This window comes from Chlamydotis macqueenii, chromosome 16 (genome assembly GCF_036417535.1).
Source record: "Chlamydotis macqueenii isolate bChlMac1 chromosome 16, bChlMac1.mat, whole genome shotgun sequence".
Taxonomy (NCBI): domain Eukaryota; kingdom Metazoa; phylum Chordata; class Aves; order Otidiformes; family Otididae; genus Chlamydotis; species Chlamydotis macqueenii.
In genome coordinates this window covers 16,676,198-16,696,354 of record NC_141571.1, presented here as the reverse complement: position 1 = coordinate 16,696,354, position 20,157 = coordinate 16,676,198, and the positions used below count along the sequence as shown (strand labels likewise).

Sequence of the window (20,157 nt, the reverse complement as noted above, 5' to 3'; positions counted from 1 at the left end):
CCTGTCACAGAGCCAACAACACATGCGCATATTCAAATCAGTAACTTAATTCCTATCTAACGAGCCAGAGTACCAAACACCATGAAGCACAGGGAGAGTCTGCATTAATACAGAAGTCCAGCAACACAAGGTAATTAACACTTTTTGCCCACCAGCATAAGGTCACTGGAGACAAGGAACACACTTGTCTTCAAACCTTCCCCATGCAACTCATACACAGGCAGCCCCTACTCCACATCTTTGTCACAGCGTTTGCTTAGAGATGCCTCTGCTGCAGGTTTCTGTCCTAACGCTTCAAGTCTCACCCGAAACGCACTTTCAGGTAGCCTTAAGGATTCTCTGTTACTGCAGGCAACGTAGCTGCTCCTGGGACTGCTATGGAAGTTAATGACTCTCAGGGCACAGTAACCACTGGGCTGCACTTCAGAAGCAGAGTCTGAGGCAATAATGGTGTACAAACAGCTCTGCAAAGCCCGAACATTTAGACTTGATGTTCAACTTATAGAATGTTTAAAGCAGAACTAGTAAGGCCAAAATTCTGAACCACAGTGCTGTCACAAGTTTGATAATGGACATCTTTTGCCTGACAGGTGATAATATTTCAGAGAGTCTCATGCATACAGACATGATCACAAATTTTTACTGAAAGAAATACACAAGAAACCATTACAAAACTTTAGATTCCTTTTTTAAAAATAAGTTTAAATTGCAGGTAATTAATATGCCTTTTTGGTTGCAGGCCAAAGTGGTTTATGCTATGCAAAGTCACAATGCTACTGAGTGACAGTAACACTAACATATTACAAATCTACTTAGATCACTCCATGTCTCATACATCCATGTTGTACAATATGTATATTTGTCTATACCTGCCCTCTGTACGTATAGTCTCCAAAAACCTAAACTGACACAAACCAAACCATCCAAAATTAAATCTCTTCTGTCTACTCAAGACAGCATTTCCTTCTTTAGACCAAACTTGAGATGTTTTCCTCTCTTAGTAGTTTAGGCACTAGCATATTGTTTATTATCTTTCCTCAGCCACTCACTAGATTCAAATAAGCATAATTAGAATAAAGATTGTGCAATTGAAGCAGTCATAAGTAGATGCTTATGTAGGACATTACTACAAAAACAGTAACTAGCAACCACAGGTCACACCCAGCTTGTATAAACAGTAGCTTATGTAGTGAAGTCAAGAGTCCTAAGCTTTTCACTACTCATGCTGGTGGAAGAGGATTCAGAATGTTCTTGCACACTTCTGTATCCATAACCTGAACTACGCACAAGTGTGGAAAAGAAGAACGAAATCTTATGGCGGGTAAGTTAAAAAACAGCCTACTTGCTCCAGATGTCACTCTTCCAATACAGATGAGCGACATTTGCTGAGGAAATGATAAATTATATTTAGTTATTCTCTTGGCAATGTAGCCCTTTTTAGGTTAAATGCATTTATGGGTTATTCTACTAAAACAGATTTTTGGGGGGTTGGTTTTTTTGTGGTTTTTTTTTTTTTTTTTGAGGCATCATGGGTCTTGAACTTATTTTTTTTTTTCCTGTAACACAGAAAAATAGAGTAAGAAAAGACTTACATATCATATCCATTAACTACTCTATACAGTGCTTTTGCAGCCACTTAATCAACGCTGTTGGCTAGTGACTTGGGCATCAAATGGCCACATAGAAGTCCCAGGCTCTAATCCCTCTCTGATATTGAATGGATGTCTGGCCTCAGAGAGGTCACTTGATGGCCTTTGGACTCCCACGTTCATCTCCCTACAAAGTGGCTATGTTAGCCTGGGTGCTGCTTTGTTGAAGTGCAATTCCAATATCTATGTATTATATTGCCCTTGTTCTCGCTCTCATGCTAACTGGAAAGACCTCTACTTAGGAAGATGTGTCGTATAATACACACACGTGTAGGTCTATCAACACACAGAGCCTATCTACAATTTAGCCTATGGATTTTTTTCTGTTATACTTTCAGCTTTCTGTCAGAGGCAACAAGAACCCTGTGTGCATAATGATCAGCATTTTCAGCAGTGATCACTGATTTTGCAGACTTTTGCTTATGAGCATGCTCCCAATGACTATTCATTAGAGGATAAACACTCAAATAATTTTTCAGATGTTTGTCCAGTTGTACATTGACTGGGTTATTGAAAATATGTTTTTCCAGAGAGATACTGAAAGCTGAAAAAGAAATTATAAGATTTAAATTGAAACTGTGAAGATCAAAACAAGGAGAAATTTGAAGTACACATGGACAAAAGATTGGTATTAGGCTTTATTGTGTTCTTGCCCTATATAAAAACCACTTTCTGCTGATCTCCTGCACATAATCACTAGAAACGCTTGTGTAACTGTGGACTTTGCAAGGCAAACCAAACTATTAATGCAGTAAACTCTTAGAGCTAACCAATGCTAGCCACTGCCTTCTTTATCTTTCCTACTTCTCCATGTGTCCCCTCTTAATCTGTTGTACATCTTGTCTTTGCCTGTAACATTCCACTCTGAAAGTCTTAGCAGCGCTGTTTAGGTCCTTAAACATCAGAGTCCCACTAGTCTGAAACGCATGGCTCAGCTGCTATTAAATTGTATATGTGCTACATTTTTTTATCTGCAGACATGCAAAATACTCTTAGCTGTCTGCATCACCACACAGCTAATGAGGCACATGCTCCCCACCCTGAAGAGCCTGGGCATTTAACTGGCACATTTAGGATGCACAGTAGTAGGATGGATATATATGGGTAAAGTGTTGCAAGGCTACCTTCTTTTTAAACTCTGAGACCAACAGCCCTTCAGAAACACGTTCTAATTCACTCTTACATTAGAGCATTTGATGTTAGGACTGCTGTTTTCTGTAGGTCCCTTTCAATTAAACATATTTAATCATCATATGGTATTTAAGCCAGGAAAATAAAGTGATGATGCAAGCGAGAAATTTCCTAGACATTTTACATCACATGACTCAAACATCCCAGTCCTATAAATTGAACTTTTTTCTCCAGGTGACATATCTGAAACAAGACCCCTTCACTTAACTGAAGATACTCAGACATATTTATGCTCACAGACTACAGGACAGCAACTTGCTCCAGGCCCTTACTGCAGCCTCAGAACTGTGTGTGCACATTCATATTTCTTCCAAAAAGCTGAAAAATGAGTGTAATTATGACTACATCAAGACTTAACAGAATATAATTCTGTGCTGCAAACACAGTAGAAAATTCAAATCCCACCCTCTCTATTTCTATAGTAGAAGCCTATTGTTTCCCTCAGATATGAATCTCATTCCAAGTGATTCAACGTAGTGCCAAATCAAGTCCTGTATCTTAGTTCAGTGAAATGATGGAAGTGTTGCTTACAGCACCATTAGTCTGCAAAAGGTTAATATGCTCTACTCATAGTAGGAAATTTTGTTCAAGTGAAACTCCTCTGGAACATTACACTAGGGAAGGGCACTTCTCAAACACGTGTTCATAGAGGGATCTGTATTTTTTATGCTTTGTTTTTGTTTGTTGGGTTGTTATGTTTTTTGGTTGGTTGGGTTTGTTTTTTTTTTGTTTTGGTTTTTTATTTGTTTGTTTGTTTTGGTTTTTTTTTTAGTTGATCAGGGAATTGATTTGAGGTTGAAAGCTTTTGGAATCTATGATTCAGTGTTCCATTTCTAACAGCGGGCAACCTATCACGATACAACAGAGCAACCCACAGCGCTGCCTCAACATATGCCCCTCCTAATCCTACTATCTGTCATCTGCTGGTTATCTTTTTCCAACAGTGTGAAATAACACTCAGTTTCAAACAACACTGTAAATTAACTGAGATACAAGATACGTTACAAGATAGTGTGCAAGTTTGACAATGAAGATACTATTCTTCTATTCATCATCTGTCATACAGTGTTTCCAGGATCAGGCATACACTTGCTCATGAGAGTTTTAATATTTATTTCTGTGCATCTGTAAAGCATTCCCCATAGAAAAAAAAAAAAGTAGGAACATGGCAGAATAGAACAGTCTCTTCAAACTTGAACAAAGTTTTACCTAAATAAAATTAATTTTTTTTTAACATAAAAAATGAATTATCTCAAGGGGTGTTTTTTCTTTCTCTGAAAGATCTCTGCAGAAAACATATTTTATCTGTTCCTTTAAATTGTTGTTTATTTTTCAATTTCTAATAATGACAGTGGATTTTTCTGTTTTCTTAGAGCATATAACTCCAGCTATATATAAATATAATACAATTACTACATTAGACAAGCTGAAAAGATGTATAAGTTTGAAGGAACAATGTTTTTAATTAACTTGCCTCCTGTTTGTATAGTTCTGAAAATAGCAAACGTCAACTGGCAATCCAAATTAAATAAAGCTGCGCACCACACCTCTGATTACAGCAGCACAGAAGCAATCTTGAGGAGAGGACAGGCCTTCAACATCACCCTGAACCTCCAAACAGTGGTGCAATCTGGTGACAACTTCACCTTTATTGCAAGCACAGGTAATTTCCCCATGGCACTCACCTCACATCCAAGTCACTCCAGCTCCAAAACACCAGTGCCTTACAGCTCTATGTGGTCCATTCCCAAATCATTATTAAGCTTTGTCCTGTATCATTCAGGATTCATTGTCCTTTTAGGCTTAGGAGCTCCCATTTTAAAGGTCAATCTGTACCTTAAAGCAATAGGCAGTTAGGGTAATAATTAATAGAAAGGTAGGGGCCATCCTCATTCTAAAAGCAAGCCTATATCTCTGCTCCCGAGGACCTACTTCCAACACTGCAAGTTGTCTTCATTCTATGATCCCTGAACATTTTGCAACTCTGCTTTTCACAGACTCCATTTGTCTCCTCTCCTGACTCTCTGCTTCACCTGTTTAAACTCCCTTTGATTAACTTAACGCGTTCCCTATTACTAGAACAGCCTACATGACCCCATTCATAAGACACCTATGTGTATCTTCCCAAAAGGCTTCTCCAAAAAATTCCCCAGGCAGCTGCTAACTCTTAATGAAATGTGTATTAAAACGTGTGGCTCATCCTGCTACATATTTTTGAACCATCAGGTTTCTAGGACAACAGGCTTGCCTCCTCATTTGTCTAGAATGATTATGGGTGTACTCACCTTTACTGGGCTGTAAGCATAACACAGAGGGCTGCATAGTACAAGACTATAGATTGAAGTGCAGCTAGTTTACATTGAATAAGCATTTGATGTAATAAGCCACAATCTTTCAATGTAGTCATTAAAAAAAAAAAAAAAAAAAAAAGAGCAAGTTTGTCACCCACAGCTGTTATTCAGAATTGCTGTCCCTGTTCCCTCTGGCAGGACCATCTCCAGCAGAATCACAGCAGACCAAGGCTGTATTTAACCTTTCTGAGGAGGGTGCCAGTGGCTGGAGTGCAACCCAAGAGCCCAGTGAGCCCGGCTGCATGAACTTCACAATATTTAGCCCAGCCAATGCTGTCATTGGACGATACAAGCTCAAACTCCAGATTGTTTCTGGGAACAAGGTCTCTTCAACACTCCTGGGCCACTTTGTGCTACTCTTCAATCCCTGGTGTTCAAGTATGTTTTGACATATCATATCCTTCAAATAAGTCATTGTATCAGTCAGGAAAATCTGAGTGTCGCAGTAAAGGACGTACCTCACAGTCACAGCTACAGAAGGATTTTTTTTTCAACATCAAGGATCAAGTTTTTGTTCCCTAAAACTTCCCTTGAAGTAAGATTTTTCAGTTACAGTTATAGCAAAACAATTTTCCTTTCAGTCAGCATCTCTCATTCTACTCCTAGATGATGATGTCTATATGGCCAGTGAAAAGGAGCGACAGGAGTATGTCCTGAATGATAGTGGAATCATATTTCAGGGACTGGAAAAACACATTCAACAAGAAGCTTGGAACTACGGACAGGTAAACAGCAACACCTATTCCAGAACTTTGAAATTAAGAACAGTGGGTAAATAGGCTCTTGAGGAGAGAGAATCATTATCTCATAGTATAAGAGTTCATTTGTCTTCTCTCACTTATGGTTTTCTTGCAGATATGTGTCTCACTATCAATACATTACAGCAGCACCAGGGTCATTTCCCCTGCCTGGCACGTGCTAATATAGAAATTAAAAAAAAAAAAAAAAAAAAAAAAAAAAAAAAAAAAAAAAAAAGCAAAGCTCAATTTTAGGGGTTTTTTTTGTTGGTTTTTTGGGGTTTTTTTTTGTTTGGTTTTTTTTTGTTTGTTTGTTTGGGGTTTTTTTTGCCTACTACACAAAATGGTGACATTCTACTCATTTCTTGACCCTTGTAAAGGGCAAAGGAAGCAATTCCAGTATTAACCTCTAGGTACTGTGAGGCTAGTACATCTAAATAGTTACACAGTTGGTTCAGTAATGGGGCAGAAGACACTAAAAGGATATCCCAAAACAACTCAACCGAAACAACTGAAGTTGGAATTTTGGAAAATCAGTTTGGCCTTCTAAGCATAACTGCTACAAATACAGTCATAACTAAAGCCTATCTGTAGTCACATAGCTATCTTGCAACTTGTTGGGCCAAGTCAAAACCATTCCTGACCACTTCATGCCTTACAACTGCACCAGCAGTTGCACAGACAGCATTTCTATTAATACTCCTGATCACTGTGGCTATTTTTACACTCGTAAATGAAACAAGGCCAGATCAGCTTTCTGTCCAGAGGTCAGGTGACATCCTTGCCTGACCACATCCGTACAGCATAGCACTTTATTCTGGCATTCTCTGGGCCCAGTACAGCACCTTGGTGACTCTAATCCACAATAATTATTTTTGTGGGTTTCTTTCCGTTCAGATCATCTGATACAAGGTGGAGGCAGCCCATCAGACTGAAGCTTTCATAACAGAAGGGTTCCTGCAGGGACATGACAGGATGTGGGAGGGTGTGAAGCCTGCTGAGCCAGACCTGGAGTGGTCTTGTCCATTCCACCAGGCCACGTAATGTCTTTGTGAATGCTAGTAGCTATGGCCCCAAACCACGCTCATAATCACGCTGTCTTTAAAATACTGCGGAGAATCAGCAGCCTAATGCTTATGCTTTCTTCTTGGCCCCATTTTCTTTAACAGTACAGAAAATGCCTACATTCCCAACATCATCCGATTGTGGTAGGAGAAGGAAAACAGGTGGGGAGTTTATCCTTGGGTTTATTTATGAAATTAGGCTTTAATACATTGCTTGTTTTGTTTTCAGTTTGAAGAGGATATCCTTGATATCTCTCTGGCTATACTGGATCGAAGCCTGAACCACCGCCAAGATCCAGCTGTTGATGTATCCAACCGAAACAATCCTATCTATGTCAGCAGAGTTATCAGTGCTATGGTAAAGTGATCAATTAGTTACAGCTGTACAATGCACCTACTAACAAAAACCTCAAAAATTTATTGTGAATGCCTCAATGTTTTATAAGAGTAGCTAACTCTTCTGAAAAAAAAAAAACCCAAAAAACAAACAAACAAAAATTACAAAAACACCACCAGCTACAGAAGACTGAAAACGGAGATTTTTTTCTCAAGGATCAATATCCCAAAAGTTTAATCTAGCTTCTTCCCAAAAGTTTGATCATTAACTGAAGGAATGTTTCCAAGAACTTCTGGGGAACATTGGAATTCAGATGTATTTTCCTAACAGATGTTCAGTCCAGTAGATCTTTTCACTAATTTGGATGGCTTGTGTCCATTCTGAAATAATTTGCTAAGTTTTTCAAACACTAAGAGAAGCATGAAATATTTTGGAAAACCAGTGTTGGTATGGCTGCATTTAATGTGTGTATTTAGTATCCTTCACTTAAGGGGGCTTCATTCAGTGAGGCCGGTATGCATTTCCTTCAACAAATAGTTACATCTTCTCAACACCCTCCCATCCTCACAAACATGCACAACTAGGCAACGGAAAAGTTCTACTTTATAAACGATATGAGCCTTACCACATTCGTCCTTTAAAGCGGTCATCCTTTTCACCCTTCTAGACAGCACTCACTTTAGTCAATTTCCACTTCAATACGAAGTAAATAACCCTACTCAGACGTAGAAAATTACTATAAGTACAAATAACTAAGAAAAAAAAATCCTGAAAGAAATTACTATTTTCTGTACAACCATACATGACACTTAAACAGGCCTCTAGTGTGGATGTGCACAAATACATGCAAGCATATCTAACAAGTTTGAGCAAGCTATATGTACTATATGCACATTTGCAACAAATGCACAGAGAAAATATGTACTTCTTCCAGCTTCTATATAAATCACTTGAGAATGTGAACCAATACTGAATACACAGTGTAACAGTATAATGACATAGAAGGAGGTGAAATTAATCAATGAAACAGAGAAAGTTTAATAGACTGGCAGTCAGCACATTTGGGAACATTTGTACTGAAATGCAGGGCAGTTTTGAATCATCAGACTCTACAATCTGGTCAGGGTTTGATCCAGTTGTTGCACTCGAGCAGATAAAAGTCTATCAAAGATTCAAACAGTATGTCCCACCACTCAGCCAATGAGAACAGTGGTACAAATAGGGTCATTTCTGCCTATTGCCCTCTCTCCCTTTTTCTGTAAATAAAAATTTTAATTCTCTTATGAGGACGACTCTTTCAGGTGAACAGCAACGATGAAAAAGGAGTAGTGGAAGGGAAGTGGAATGGAAAGTACTGCTCAGGAACCAACCCCTTGCAGTGGAGTGGAAGTGTGACCATCCTTCGAAGGTGGTACAGGGGGAGATACAAACCTGTCCGGTATGGCCAGTGCTGGGTCTTCGCAGGAGTAATGTGCACAGGTATACATGGAGGGATGAAGAATGCTATTGGAAAGGAAGCTTACTAGAATTTCTGTAATTTTGTGGTGTTCTTGTTGAAGCTGTTTCAGCTTTGAGAGAGAATGAAAAACCTATGCTCTCTATGCATGCAGGGTTATTTTCTTCTACTTCAAACAGCCACATGTTGCAATACTGCACTCCAGTTTTGAGTCATCAAAGTGCAAACTGTTTTGCCAGGCTGGGCTGGTGAAAAGAGCGACGTTTCCTATTTCAAAGCTAGGATTCAAAGAAAACCAGTTACTCTTTGAAGTCTGTGTCCTCACAATGCCAGTTTTCTACTGTTGTGTCTTACCTACTGGTGACATCATAACAAATCACAATTCTGAGGACCTGTAAAGGGAGCTGTAAGTCAGGAAAAGCATTTCATTCTAGCAGTTTCCATTCAGAGCTGCTCTGAGAGAAAAGAGTCACTTTGGGGAAAATAAAAAGGAAAAATAATGCAATTGAGAGGTATGTCTCGAAGAGGAAGAGCTAAAAGAAGCAGGTAACAGCGAAACAAATACAGGGAGAAAATGGGAGAGAGAACAGGATGAAAATGCAAAGATTAAAATAAATTGGTTAATTTAACTCTTCTTAAAAAGAACATGGCAGCTAAGAACATCATGTGAGAGGAACTATCTTCTAAACAACTGCGCACAATGACTGTGACTTGCATCATAGCTGAGGCGGATGTTTGAGGGTTTGTTTTGCCACTGAAAACATGTACACTAGACTGCTTTCCCAAGAAAAACAGAAAAATACTTTCCAAATGTCTGTAAAATAGGCTTACAGCACTCTTATGGTATTCTATATTGCAGTTCTGAGATCTTTGGGAATACCTACGCGTGTTATTACAAACTTCAACTCTGCTCACGACAGGAATATCAATCTGAGTATTGATAAGTACATTGACATTTCTGGAAAGACCCTGCACTTGACTGAAGACAGCGTGTGGTAAATATATTTTTTTTTCTTAATATTTCTTCCATTATATTCTCCTCTAATTGAAAGAACTAGAATCATGCTCCTGAAAAGCCACCACAAACTCACGCTGCAATATAAAACCCCATACCAAAGAATCAAGTGTTCAGAAATGCAGTATTTAGTCTGTTGCATCATTCTGAAGAATTAACAAAGGAGATAGTTTGTACCATTGCTATTCAACATACAATTTGAAAATATAACTGCTAGTTTTGTCTCTACTGTATGAAAGCTTAAATTTTTCCAAAAAAAAAAAAAAAAAAAAAAAAAGCCTTGAAGAGTGATTAGCCTCTTGCCCAAAATGATTCCAGCTTGTCCCTTGATTCCTAGAGCACACAGAGCACTCTCAGGTTTTAGATCTAGCTCCTGTTCTACATGCTGTTGATCATCTCAGTCTTTCATGATTACCATTATACATCCCTTGCACAATACTGAGAAGCCACTAAAGTAAAGGTAATATGTTTAATGCAGCTGAGAAAAAAATTCCATCCCCTTAGGAAGAACATGCTGTTTCTTTCACCTCCAAGAAGCTGTTAAAAATTCTGCATTTGACAAACAGGCACACAGGAGCTACCACACTGCACAGGCATGTTTTGCTGTATGCATCAGTGTTTCAGTCACCAAGCTCCCTATACCATATGGACCGAATGGGACAAGGAAGACATGAAGTAAAAAGCAACTGTGAATTAAATACCAACAGATAGCAATGTATGCAGAAGACCTTTGGCTGCACAACATGTTGTTCTGTAATGTCCAGAATTGAATACTTGACTCTGCAATGAATTATTTTCCTTTTAACATTTTTTTTTTTTCCATAACATCCTAACATTTCTCAGAGATCTGAACTCAAAAAGCTGGTAAAGAAGGGGAAAGTAGTACTCAATAAAGGACATAGCAGCTCATCTCCCCACAGAAGAGTTTTCATTTACTCGACTAGGGTGATTTTTTCAATTGCACCAGAAATGTATAAAATCTTTCAGTATAAAATTAATTGTATGAATCAGGGATTCCTATTCTACCTCCCTTACAGGAATTTCCATGTCTGGAATGAAAGCTGGTTCATTAGAAGAGATCTTGGCTCTTTTTATGACGGATGGCAGGTTCTGGATGCAACACCCCAGGAAAGAAGCAAAGGTAACACAGTTGTAAATATAAAAAGCTGTAGATATTGTTACTTCTAAAGATTGCTACTGAAATTTCACAACAACTCTCTTCTATCTCCTCCCTGTAGACGTAGCACTAATTAGGGTGCACAGGAAAAGCAATACTCACATTAATCTCTAGCAGGTTGCTTTTCTGTCAGCCTTTCGATTATCGACCAGCATGCAAATTCTTACTTTTTATTGATCCTTTGCTTCTACAAAAGCCAGCATGCCTTAAGTTCATTTATCTCATGCTTGCTTGTCTTAGCTCCTAACATTACACAGTTTCATAAAACGACACAGAATAGCTAAGGCTGGGAGGGACCTTTAGAGTTTTACTCGAACTCCCTGCTCAGCACAGGGTCAATTAGAACAGCTTTCTCAGGATCACATCCAGTAGGGTTTTGAATATTTCATAGGATGGAGAGTCCATAAGCTCACTGGGCAACCTGTTGCAGAGTTTGACTACCCTCATAAAAAAAAAAAAAAAAGCTTTTTCTTATGTTTGAATGGAATTTTCTGTGTTTCAATTTGTGCCCGCTGCCACTTGTCCTTTCACTGGATATCACTGGAAAGTCCAATTCTGTCCTCTTTACATCCTCCCATCAGGTATTTATATAAATTGATAAGATTGCCCCAGGCCTTCCCGTCCCCAGGTTAACAGTCCCAGTTCTCATGCCTTAATCATTTTTGTGGCCCTTTGCAGGACCTGCTCCCAGATGTCCATATCTTTCTTCTACAAGGAACCCAGAACTGGACATGGCACTCCAGATGCAGTCTCACCACTGTTGAGTAGCAGGAAAGGATCATGTCCCTTGACCTGCTGGCAATAGTCTTCCTGATGCAGCCCTGGACGTTGCTGGCCTTCCTTGCTGCAAGGGCACATTGCTGGCATTAGACACATTTGCTGGCTTGCATTGGACACATTTAGCAGCAAAACAAATTAAAACCCTTTTTAGTAAGCTGCTAAGTAAAGATTTTAGAGCTTAAAGTCACAGGGTTGAACTAAAGAGTTTACAACAGAAAATAAAATATGCCCCATGACTCTACCCTATATTTTACAGGACACACTGGAATGGGTAGGAAGATATTTCATATGACATCCCTATGGCCTGCAACAACATGGCATGAAAGAAGCCCCAAACTGTTCTCTGGTTCTGAAACCAAGTGGCACAGAGTGGCTTTTGTTCACAGCCCAGACCAAGACAACAGCATAGTCTGCCGGGAGCAAACCCCAGTCTGTCCCATTCCTCGAATTCTTCAGACTGCTCATTGACAAGGGCGGAAAAAAAAAAAAACAAAACCAAAACCAGAACACCCACCACACTAAGAAGCTTGCTAGCAAGTAAACAGTGTGGGTGACCAATGGCCAGCACTTGGGTTCACACTTTGGCTCTAGTTTTATTTACTAACACAGACACAACTTCATTGATCTAGACTGATGACCTCCATCAAAACATTAATTTATTTAGCCATTTTAAACCCATCAAACTCCATATAAACTGCTTCTCATTCCCCACTACTAGATTTACCCAATTTAACTTCCTGGTTCTTCTCAATGCACGTACACAATTGATGACCTGTATCTCCTAACTCTGCTCCCATCCTCTCCTCTCTTTTCACTAGACAGCTTAGCATACAGCCTTGCAAGCTTTGGAAGGTTAGAACATTTCACATAGCACACATCATAAGAAGTGCTAGCTCTCCCTACACCTTATTAGCCTTACAACCTCTCTGTGCTCCTACATTTTGATAGAAAATGCATGCAGAATCTCTGGACATGCTGTTACCATAATTCACAGATGCAGAAACAATGCATTTTATCCACATGTGTCTGGAGTGATTCTCTCTCCCTCTCCCTCATGCTGTCAGCATGAGGATTTGTGTTTCACAACAGGCAGTCATTTAATTTCTCCCTCTCTCTTAATATAGGCATATATCAGTGTGGTCCTGCCTCCACCAGAGCTGTTAAGGAAGGGGATGTGAATCTGGATTATGACAGCTCATTTGTGTTTGCAGCAGTGAACGCTGACTATGTTACTTGGATTCGCTATAGCAACAAAAGAAAAGAGAGAATTTATTCTGATACTAGGAAGATCGGAAAATTTATCAGTACCAAAGCAGTGGGCACCAACTCCCGCGTGGATGTCACTGCCAACTACAAATATCCAGAAGGTAAATTCTTTATTACAGTTGTCTTGCCGCTCATGGCCAGAAGTTAAAAGAATTTAGGCCTTTTTTGGATCAAGCACTTTACTTCTTCTGGAGCAAAGTAATTGTGAGTTTTCAAAGTCTTAGGGCTCATTGTCAGCTGACAGTGATTCGATATGGCCTTTGTGGCCCTTGATGAAATACTAATGTATGAAGCACAAAGTCAAAGATGCTCCTGTAAAACATCCTGTTCCAGCTGTTCTGATCAGCTGGTGAGAGTATTTCTGTTATGACATGCAGCAATAGCCATTCTGGAGAGTTGTTTGGGGAGTTTCTGCAAAAGGATTTTTTTCATCCTTCTTAACTTCAGAGGAGATGGCAATTGCCCCAGCTTTTGCAGAACTGAGCTCTCCTGGGAGTTATCTTTCTACTGCTCATAGCTTCTAAGAGGTGCCCACGAACAGCCAGCTAAACCTGACAGGCAGGTTTTACTTTTCGGCCTTCGTGGCCATGTATAATCTTTTGCTTTTGTGTCAGGATTAACATTTAGGTTAAGAACTCACTTCCTTCTCTTCTGTATCTTTGCCCTCCTCAGCTTTCCTAAACTGTATTAACTGAGAGCAATTATGGCTCCACTGTACTATATCTAGCATGCATGAGATCTCTGACCATGTTATCTTTCAAAACAGGATCCTTGAAAGAAAGGCAGGTGTATAAAAAAGCACTGAAACTGCTTGGTGTGAGAAGCACTGGAAGAAGACCTAGAAGACGATCTTCAGTAGCATGGAGACAAAATATGACACAGCCTGCACAAAAACCCACTATTTCTGGGAAGCTGATCCTTGATGCCTCTCCTGTAATTGGCCAGGATATACTCCTTACCTTGGCACTCAGGAACTTGATCTCAGATTTCAAGACCATAAAGGTTAAACTGAGGGCTTCAGCCATTCTCTACACAAGAAAACTAAAGGCAGAGATTTTGCAGTTGTCTAGGTCTATTAAACTTGGATCTGAAGAAGGTAATTTTAATTTTATTACATCTTAGGAGAAGACATAGCTTTGGCTTATGGTGCAATCACATACAAATAATGAATGGCTTGAAGTGCGTGACCTGCAAGTGGTTGGAGTTTAGAGCTATTTAGGGGAAGAGAAACATGTATTTGCCCTGTCTTAAGCATTTGCTTTTGGGCATTGTCAGACAGGATAGTGAGCTGGGTGACCTTTTGTCTGACCCAGCACAGCCACTATTACTTCTACATTATGAGCTGTTTTGCTAAGAGAGAACAACTAACAGATATACACCAGAGACTACTCAGCTACCAGCTCCCCACAAGCAAAGTATAAAGACAGATTAAAGGGGGAAATAGAGGCCTATGTCTTTTGCAGCAGTAGGACCGTAGTAAGAGCTACACCACCTGCAGATAGTGGCCTTTGCCCTGCTTTTACAGGGAGAGTGCTGAAAAATGAGACGTGTAGCACAGATGACTATAACTACCCTCTCAAGCTAATACACAACACATTATACCTCTTTCCACCATTCCAGCAGTACATGAACAGTTTTTCTCCATGTACTGGGATCCATTGCCTTCCTCAGTGGCACAAAGACTCTGACTGTGTGCGCAGTCTCTTTAAGGCAGAGGCTGAACAGCTGCATCAGCAAAGGCATTTGAACCAACCCATCTTTTCACTTCTGCCTTCTTTGCAAGGAAGGAGCATTAAATGCCCAGCATCAGATAAATGAAAAAACCAGCAGCAGGGGTTGAGATATACATCCATCCTCAGAACTGTCCAGCTACTGAACTGTACCTGATCATTTAGTGTTCGATGTGAATCGAAGTAGAAGTCACCGATTAAGCATCTTTCCTGTCTATTGGCTGTCAACACCCACAAATGGACAGCCCCAGGGCGATAGCATCCTTGCTCCTTAAAATACAGATAAATTGCAGATAGCTGGTACTTAAACACAGACACACACACACACACAAACAAACAAAAAAAAAAAAAAAAAAAAAGAGAGGGGGAAATTCTGTTTCTGTTTCCATTCCAGTGAAAGAGATTTCATTCAAGATTTCCTGCTCCCAGTACAAAAACTCTCTGATGGATGACAGAAAGATCCTAGTGACTGCCATGTGTGAAACCAAACAGGGAGCCTCACTTCTAGTGGAGAAGGATATTGTACTTCAGGATCCTTTTCTCACCATCAAGGTAAAAGCTTGTCCCCTTTGTGTCCCTAGAAATGTGTTGAGAAGCGGCAACTAGAATCCTTACTCCATCTGCTCCTCCTGGGAAGGAGTGTGGGAAGCGAAATCACGCCTGAGGGTGATGTGGTCTTGTTGCTCTAGTAATAGGCCATATGACACAAGTGAAATAAAATACACTAAGGAAATGCAAACCTTTCCAAGGCATAGCTGTGCTATGGTATTCTTGCCAGTGCACGTTGACATGGCATTGATAAAGTTCTCAGTGTTACAAGGGCTACAAGATAAGACAGAGAGAGAGACAGAGAGATACAGTCCATATCTAGGCCTCCGCTTTTGTTAGGGAAGTCTGCTAATTCTCTTCCAGTTTATTTAGGAAGCTTGATTGTACCAAAGACATATTCGCTGACTAGCTGATAATGCCTGGAGCTGTGAGGCTCATTATTACTACTGCTCAAGGAAGTTCACCTTCTGTAACATCTTCCCAAATGATTAATAATTAGAACTGAAGGCTTTTTTTTTTTTTCCTCCACTGAAGACTGGCTTCTGACAAATATCGTACAATGGGTAAAAAGCAATTCTTGTCTACAGGAAAGACTGTGTGCTATGTCTGCCCGGGGACAGTCCTGGGTTTGCGTGGCTCATCACATCCACAAACCAGCTTAACTTGTTTTGGACAGCGCAGACATTCACACGCTCTATTCGACATGGGATGAAAGGCTATCTGCCTACATACTGTAAGCAACACAGAGGGAGGATGATAAGTCACAGAGTCTTTCAGAGCCTCCAGACTAGATTACCTGTCCCAAACCACTCTGACAGTAGCATACAGGAAAAGTAAGGTTATATACAGGAATTAAAAGTGTAATTCTGTAGGTCTGGCAGTTTGTGAATAGCAAGTTCTAGTGAGACACTGTAAAAACCCTTCTGTGCTGTATAATGCAAATAACAGAGTCGGCTTATATAGGGCAGGGACCTGAATTAAATTACTTCAGTTCAGTGACTAAGTTTCATGAAGGTTTTGTGTTTCTGTTGATTAAAATTTCTGTATAAACATACAGTCAATAACAGAGAAATGCAATCGGGGTGCTGGACTTCTCCATTATGTTAATTAATATTACATTATCTACAAAAATAACCAGATACACCAATTACACTTTATCCCAGTCAAAATAAAGTAATGAATATGTTTATCTGCTACTTGGCATTCTATTTTTTTTTTTTGCCTGACATGCCACAATTCACCTGTCTCACACCTCCAATGTTTTCTAATTCTAAGTCTTTCATTTAGCCTAACTAGAGGTAATTTGACTTAAGCTGTCTACAGTAGTTAGCCACATATGCCAAGTTAATACTTGTATTCTCATTCTGTTCTCAGTCTGATAAGTATCATATACTGTGTTACACGAAACACCGTACACTGACCTAGTTAAAAAGTTAGGACTAAATGGTAGATTCTACAGCAGTTTGTTCTTTCTCAGCCATACTGGATGGCTGATTCAAGCCTGAATTCTGATGCCTAAAAATATGTACATGTGTTAATTCCTGGTTCCTTCCTGTTCAGGAGATCCTAAGAGGGTAAGTGATTCGCACTGGGAATGAAAAGAGAAAACCATGAGAAATAAGTGAGACTAATGCCATGTTTTCTCTCTGTAGGTCCTTGGCCCAACAGTGGTACACAAGGCTGTTGATGTGCAGGTCACATTTACCAACCCACTGTCTGAAGTGGTGACAGACTGTGTGCTGAGAGCAGAAGGTAGTGGCCTGCTCAAAGAGCAACTCAGAATCAAGTATGTAAATGCTATCAGGCTAATAACTCATTCACTTTCGTGGGAAATCCAGAACAAAAGTGGTGTTTTTAAAAAGCTTCTGTCAACCTCATGACTTTTGTTAGCACCAACCCTGGACAAAATACCATCAGTACTCTCTATATACTAGTTGGAGGTTTTTTACATGTCGTTTGCCAAGCTTTGAATTACAGAATGCTCACGGACTGGAGAGAGAGCTTGCTTTTAATGGCAGCATGTAACTCAGCACCATAGTTAGTGACTGAATTATATAAAGGGCAAAAACTTAAAAAAAGATTTCTTCTTTTTGTTGTTTGATTTTCCTTTTGTAAACTATCTTCAAAAGGATAAGAGAGAAACTGACAACAGCTTTTTTCCTTCAGACATTAAACTACTAAACAGTCAGGACATATACTGTAATGAAGTGTCTTTAAAATGTGTCCACTGATACCATAGCAATAAGAAATTGTTCTCCCATTTCCTCCATGGTTATTATTTTAAAAACTTTTTTTTTAAATTTCCAAAATATTTATACTGAGGGAGTTAGCACCAAAAAACTGCGAGAGGGGAAAAAAAAATATAGGAAAAAGTGGATAATGATGTGAATCACTAAGGCTTTATTTACACTGAATACAAAATTCAGGTCTAGATCCTGACCTTGAACCTTAACTTGCCTTACCACCATCAGCATTGCTTAGCTTCAATACCTTCTTAGAGCAGAGAGGCCCTTTCCCCCCCCACACACACTTTATCTCCTGGTGCTACTGTCAGTCTCCTTGTATTAGGCAGCCAAGAGTAATTTCCAACTACGGACACAAAATCAACAGTTAATTATATTTACCACACCAAAATACAGCATGAGCACATCTAGAGTACTAGAGAGGTTGTGCATGTTGAGGATAATATATACAGTTGGATTTGAACTCTTCTAAAGATAATATTTCTGATCATTCCTCAATTCTCTATCACAAGTTGAGAACTGCAACTATTCCACCACATCCCTTACAGCTTGATTAGTTCTTCAAGGATAGTGTTGGGGGTGGGGGCGCTACGAACATGGAATCTTCTGTTCACCTACTCTGGGAGCATACAAAACACAGCAGCCACTTACTCCGACTCTTCCTTTCCATACTGTCTTAGATCTGGGGACTCTAACGAATACATAGGAGGTATTTTTCAGCTGCTTGAACTTACAATGTATTCTCTCTTTTAGTGTAGCAAGAATGGCCCCCATGGAGAGCTCAACAGTCCAATTTGAAATCATTCCCTACAAGAGTGGCACCAGGCAGCTTCAGGTGGACTTGGTTTGCACCCATTTTTCAGACATTAAGGGATTTGTGATGCTTGATGTGGCTCCTGCTCAGTGATATAACCTGTACATCAGTTCAGTTTTGTCTCTGTTTATGAGACTGGTGCAGTGTTCACACATTATTATGACTGGGAGCACAGAAATGCAGACTACTCAGCCAAACTAAAGTGAAATTAATAAAAAGGTACTATACACTATACTGTAAAGACAGTGTCTTCATTTTCATTCCCTAACCTGTTTCACAGACCTTCATTAATAGAATTACTAGTGGAAATCATTACATAATTTAACCTGAAGGAAAGGACCAAGTGTGATGGTTTTCAGCATTAGAGCCTGTAGCAATGAGATAGCAGCTAGATTTCCAAGGAATATAATTTAAAATCATTGGATTTGTAAGCTTTATTGAATATAATTTAATTATATCCACTAAATATAAGTTTATTCAGTAACAGCCAAAGTACTATCCAAGTAGCTGACGTAATTCAATTCTATAATTACATTTATCATTTCTCTAATTACTGGAAAGAAAATACAGCAATAAGATATGGCAGTGCTACAACAGAACCTTCTTCTTACGACTGGAAAAATAAGAAGCTATTCAATAAACAATACTTTAATTCACAGCTTCCCTATTCAGAGCATACGGCATCTGAAATAAAAATAGGCTGGAGTAGCTGTTCCTGAAAACAGGAATGAAGCAGAACATCACTGAACAGTAAATAGGTGATCTGTCATCTGGACTAAGACACATTTATTGACACATACAGCTCCTTACATATGCACAGATGCTCAAAATGCTCAGAGTTCTTTCTGAATGAGCTAAATGAAGGAGTGAAACTTCTCCAAAAGGACAGATAAAAGGATAAATCATTACCACAGCCAACCTGATCAAGAAAAAAAAAACAAAAAAAAAACACATTACATTTCTATTGCTGATACTCTATAGTTAAGCACTGTGCAAGTTTTCACCTATACCCATCTTTACCTCCTCATTCAGCCTCACTTAATCACTTAGAGTTGGCTCTACCAGAAAAGAAAGAAAAGCATTTGGCTCTTGGGGGTGAGGTATTTAACAGGGAAAATGCACTGTAAGAGATGTCGTATAGCCCCTAGACTATGGGTTCAACCTCAAATCTTGTTCAACAGGCTCTATCTCTGCAATCATCCCCTCCCAAAGAAGCTTCTGGATAATAAATTTGGCATTCTAATGTAAAGTTGTATTTAAATCAATTGACATTTTGAGAGCCACTTCCATGAAATTTCTTGTTGGAAAATACCTGCATTCAGGTATGACAAACCCACAGAGACAGGAATATACAGAAATTTTCATGCAAGTCAAAATATTTTGAGGAAATAGCAATGTCACAACAAATGTACTCAGAAGGAGTGCAGGTGCACAAACAAAATCTCCTCGCTTCCAGGACCAAAATATTTTATCCAAGTCTTAAACCTCAATTTGTCTCCTTCTTCTATCAATCACACAGGCAAAAGTATCATTCCTAGTTTTATCTAAGACAATATCTTTAGAGATGTATTATTTACATAGTTGCACATATATACACAGCATTCTTTTAAAAGATGCGGTAAGAAAAAGTATTTGCCTGAGTCTGTTCTTTTGAATGAGCACTAAAAGGAAAATATAAATAACTTTTATTTTTACAGATGGTTAGATCTTTAGGACACGAGAAATATTAAGAATTCATAGGAAAAGAACATTGAACCAAAGAAATAATTCTCTTTTCATCTAAACAACATGTATTTGG

The 20,157-nt window shown here is 39.2% G+C and overlaps 1 protein-coding gene across 1 annotated transcript; it reads left to right on the top strand.

Annotated features, from left to right (window-relative positions):
• The first annotated feature begins 1,314 nt into the window (after positions 1-1,314).
• LOC147598783 (protein-glutamine gamma-glutamyltransferase 6-like) lies at positions 1,315-18,621 on the top strand. Its single transcript, XM_086760456.1, has 13 exons — positions 1,315-1,321; positions 4,330-4,503; positions 5,330-5,569; positions 5,798-5,916; positions 7,222-7,350; positions 8,631-8,808; positions 9,645-9,780; positions 10,838-10,941; positions 12,882-13,124; positions 13,790-14,119; positions 15,148-15,305; positions 16,955-17,088; positions 18,299-18,621. The coding sequence occupies exons 1-13, from the start codon at positions 1,315-1,317 to the stop codon at positions 18,450-18,452; spliced, it is 2,106 nt and encodes a 701-aa protein (XP_086616582.1). The 3' UTR covers positions 18,453-18,621.
• Positions 18,622-20,157: the final 1,536 nt, after the last annotated feature.

Bases quoted from the DNA above. Each gene is read 5' to 3' on its own strand.
- LOC147598783 (XM_086760456.1), top strand. The intron at 10,942-12,881 runs GTAACACAGTTG...CTCTTAATATAG, and splicing joins ACCCCAGGAAAGAAGCAAAG to GCATATATCAGTGTGGTCCT. The intron at 14,120-15,147 runs GTAATTTTAATT...TTTCCATTCCAG, and splicing joins TAAACTTGGATCTGAAGAAG to TGAAAGAGATTTCATTCAAG.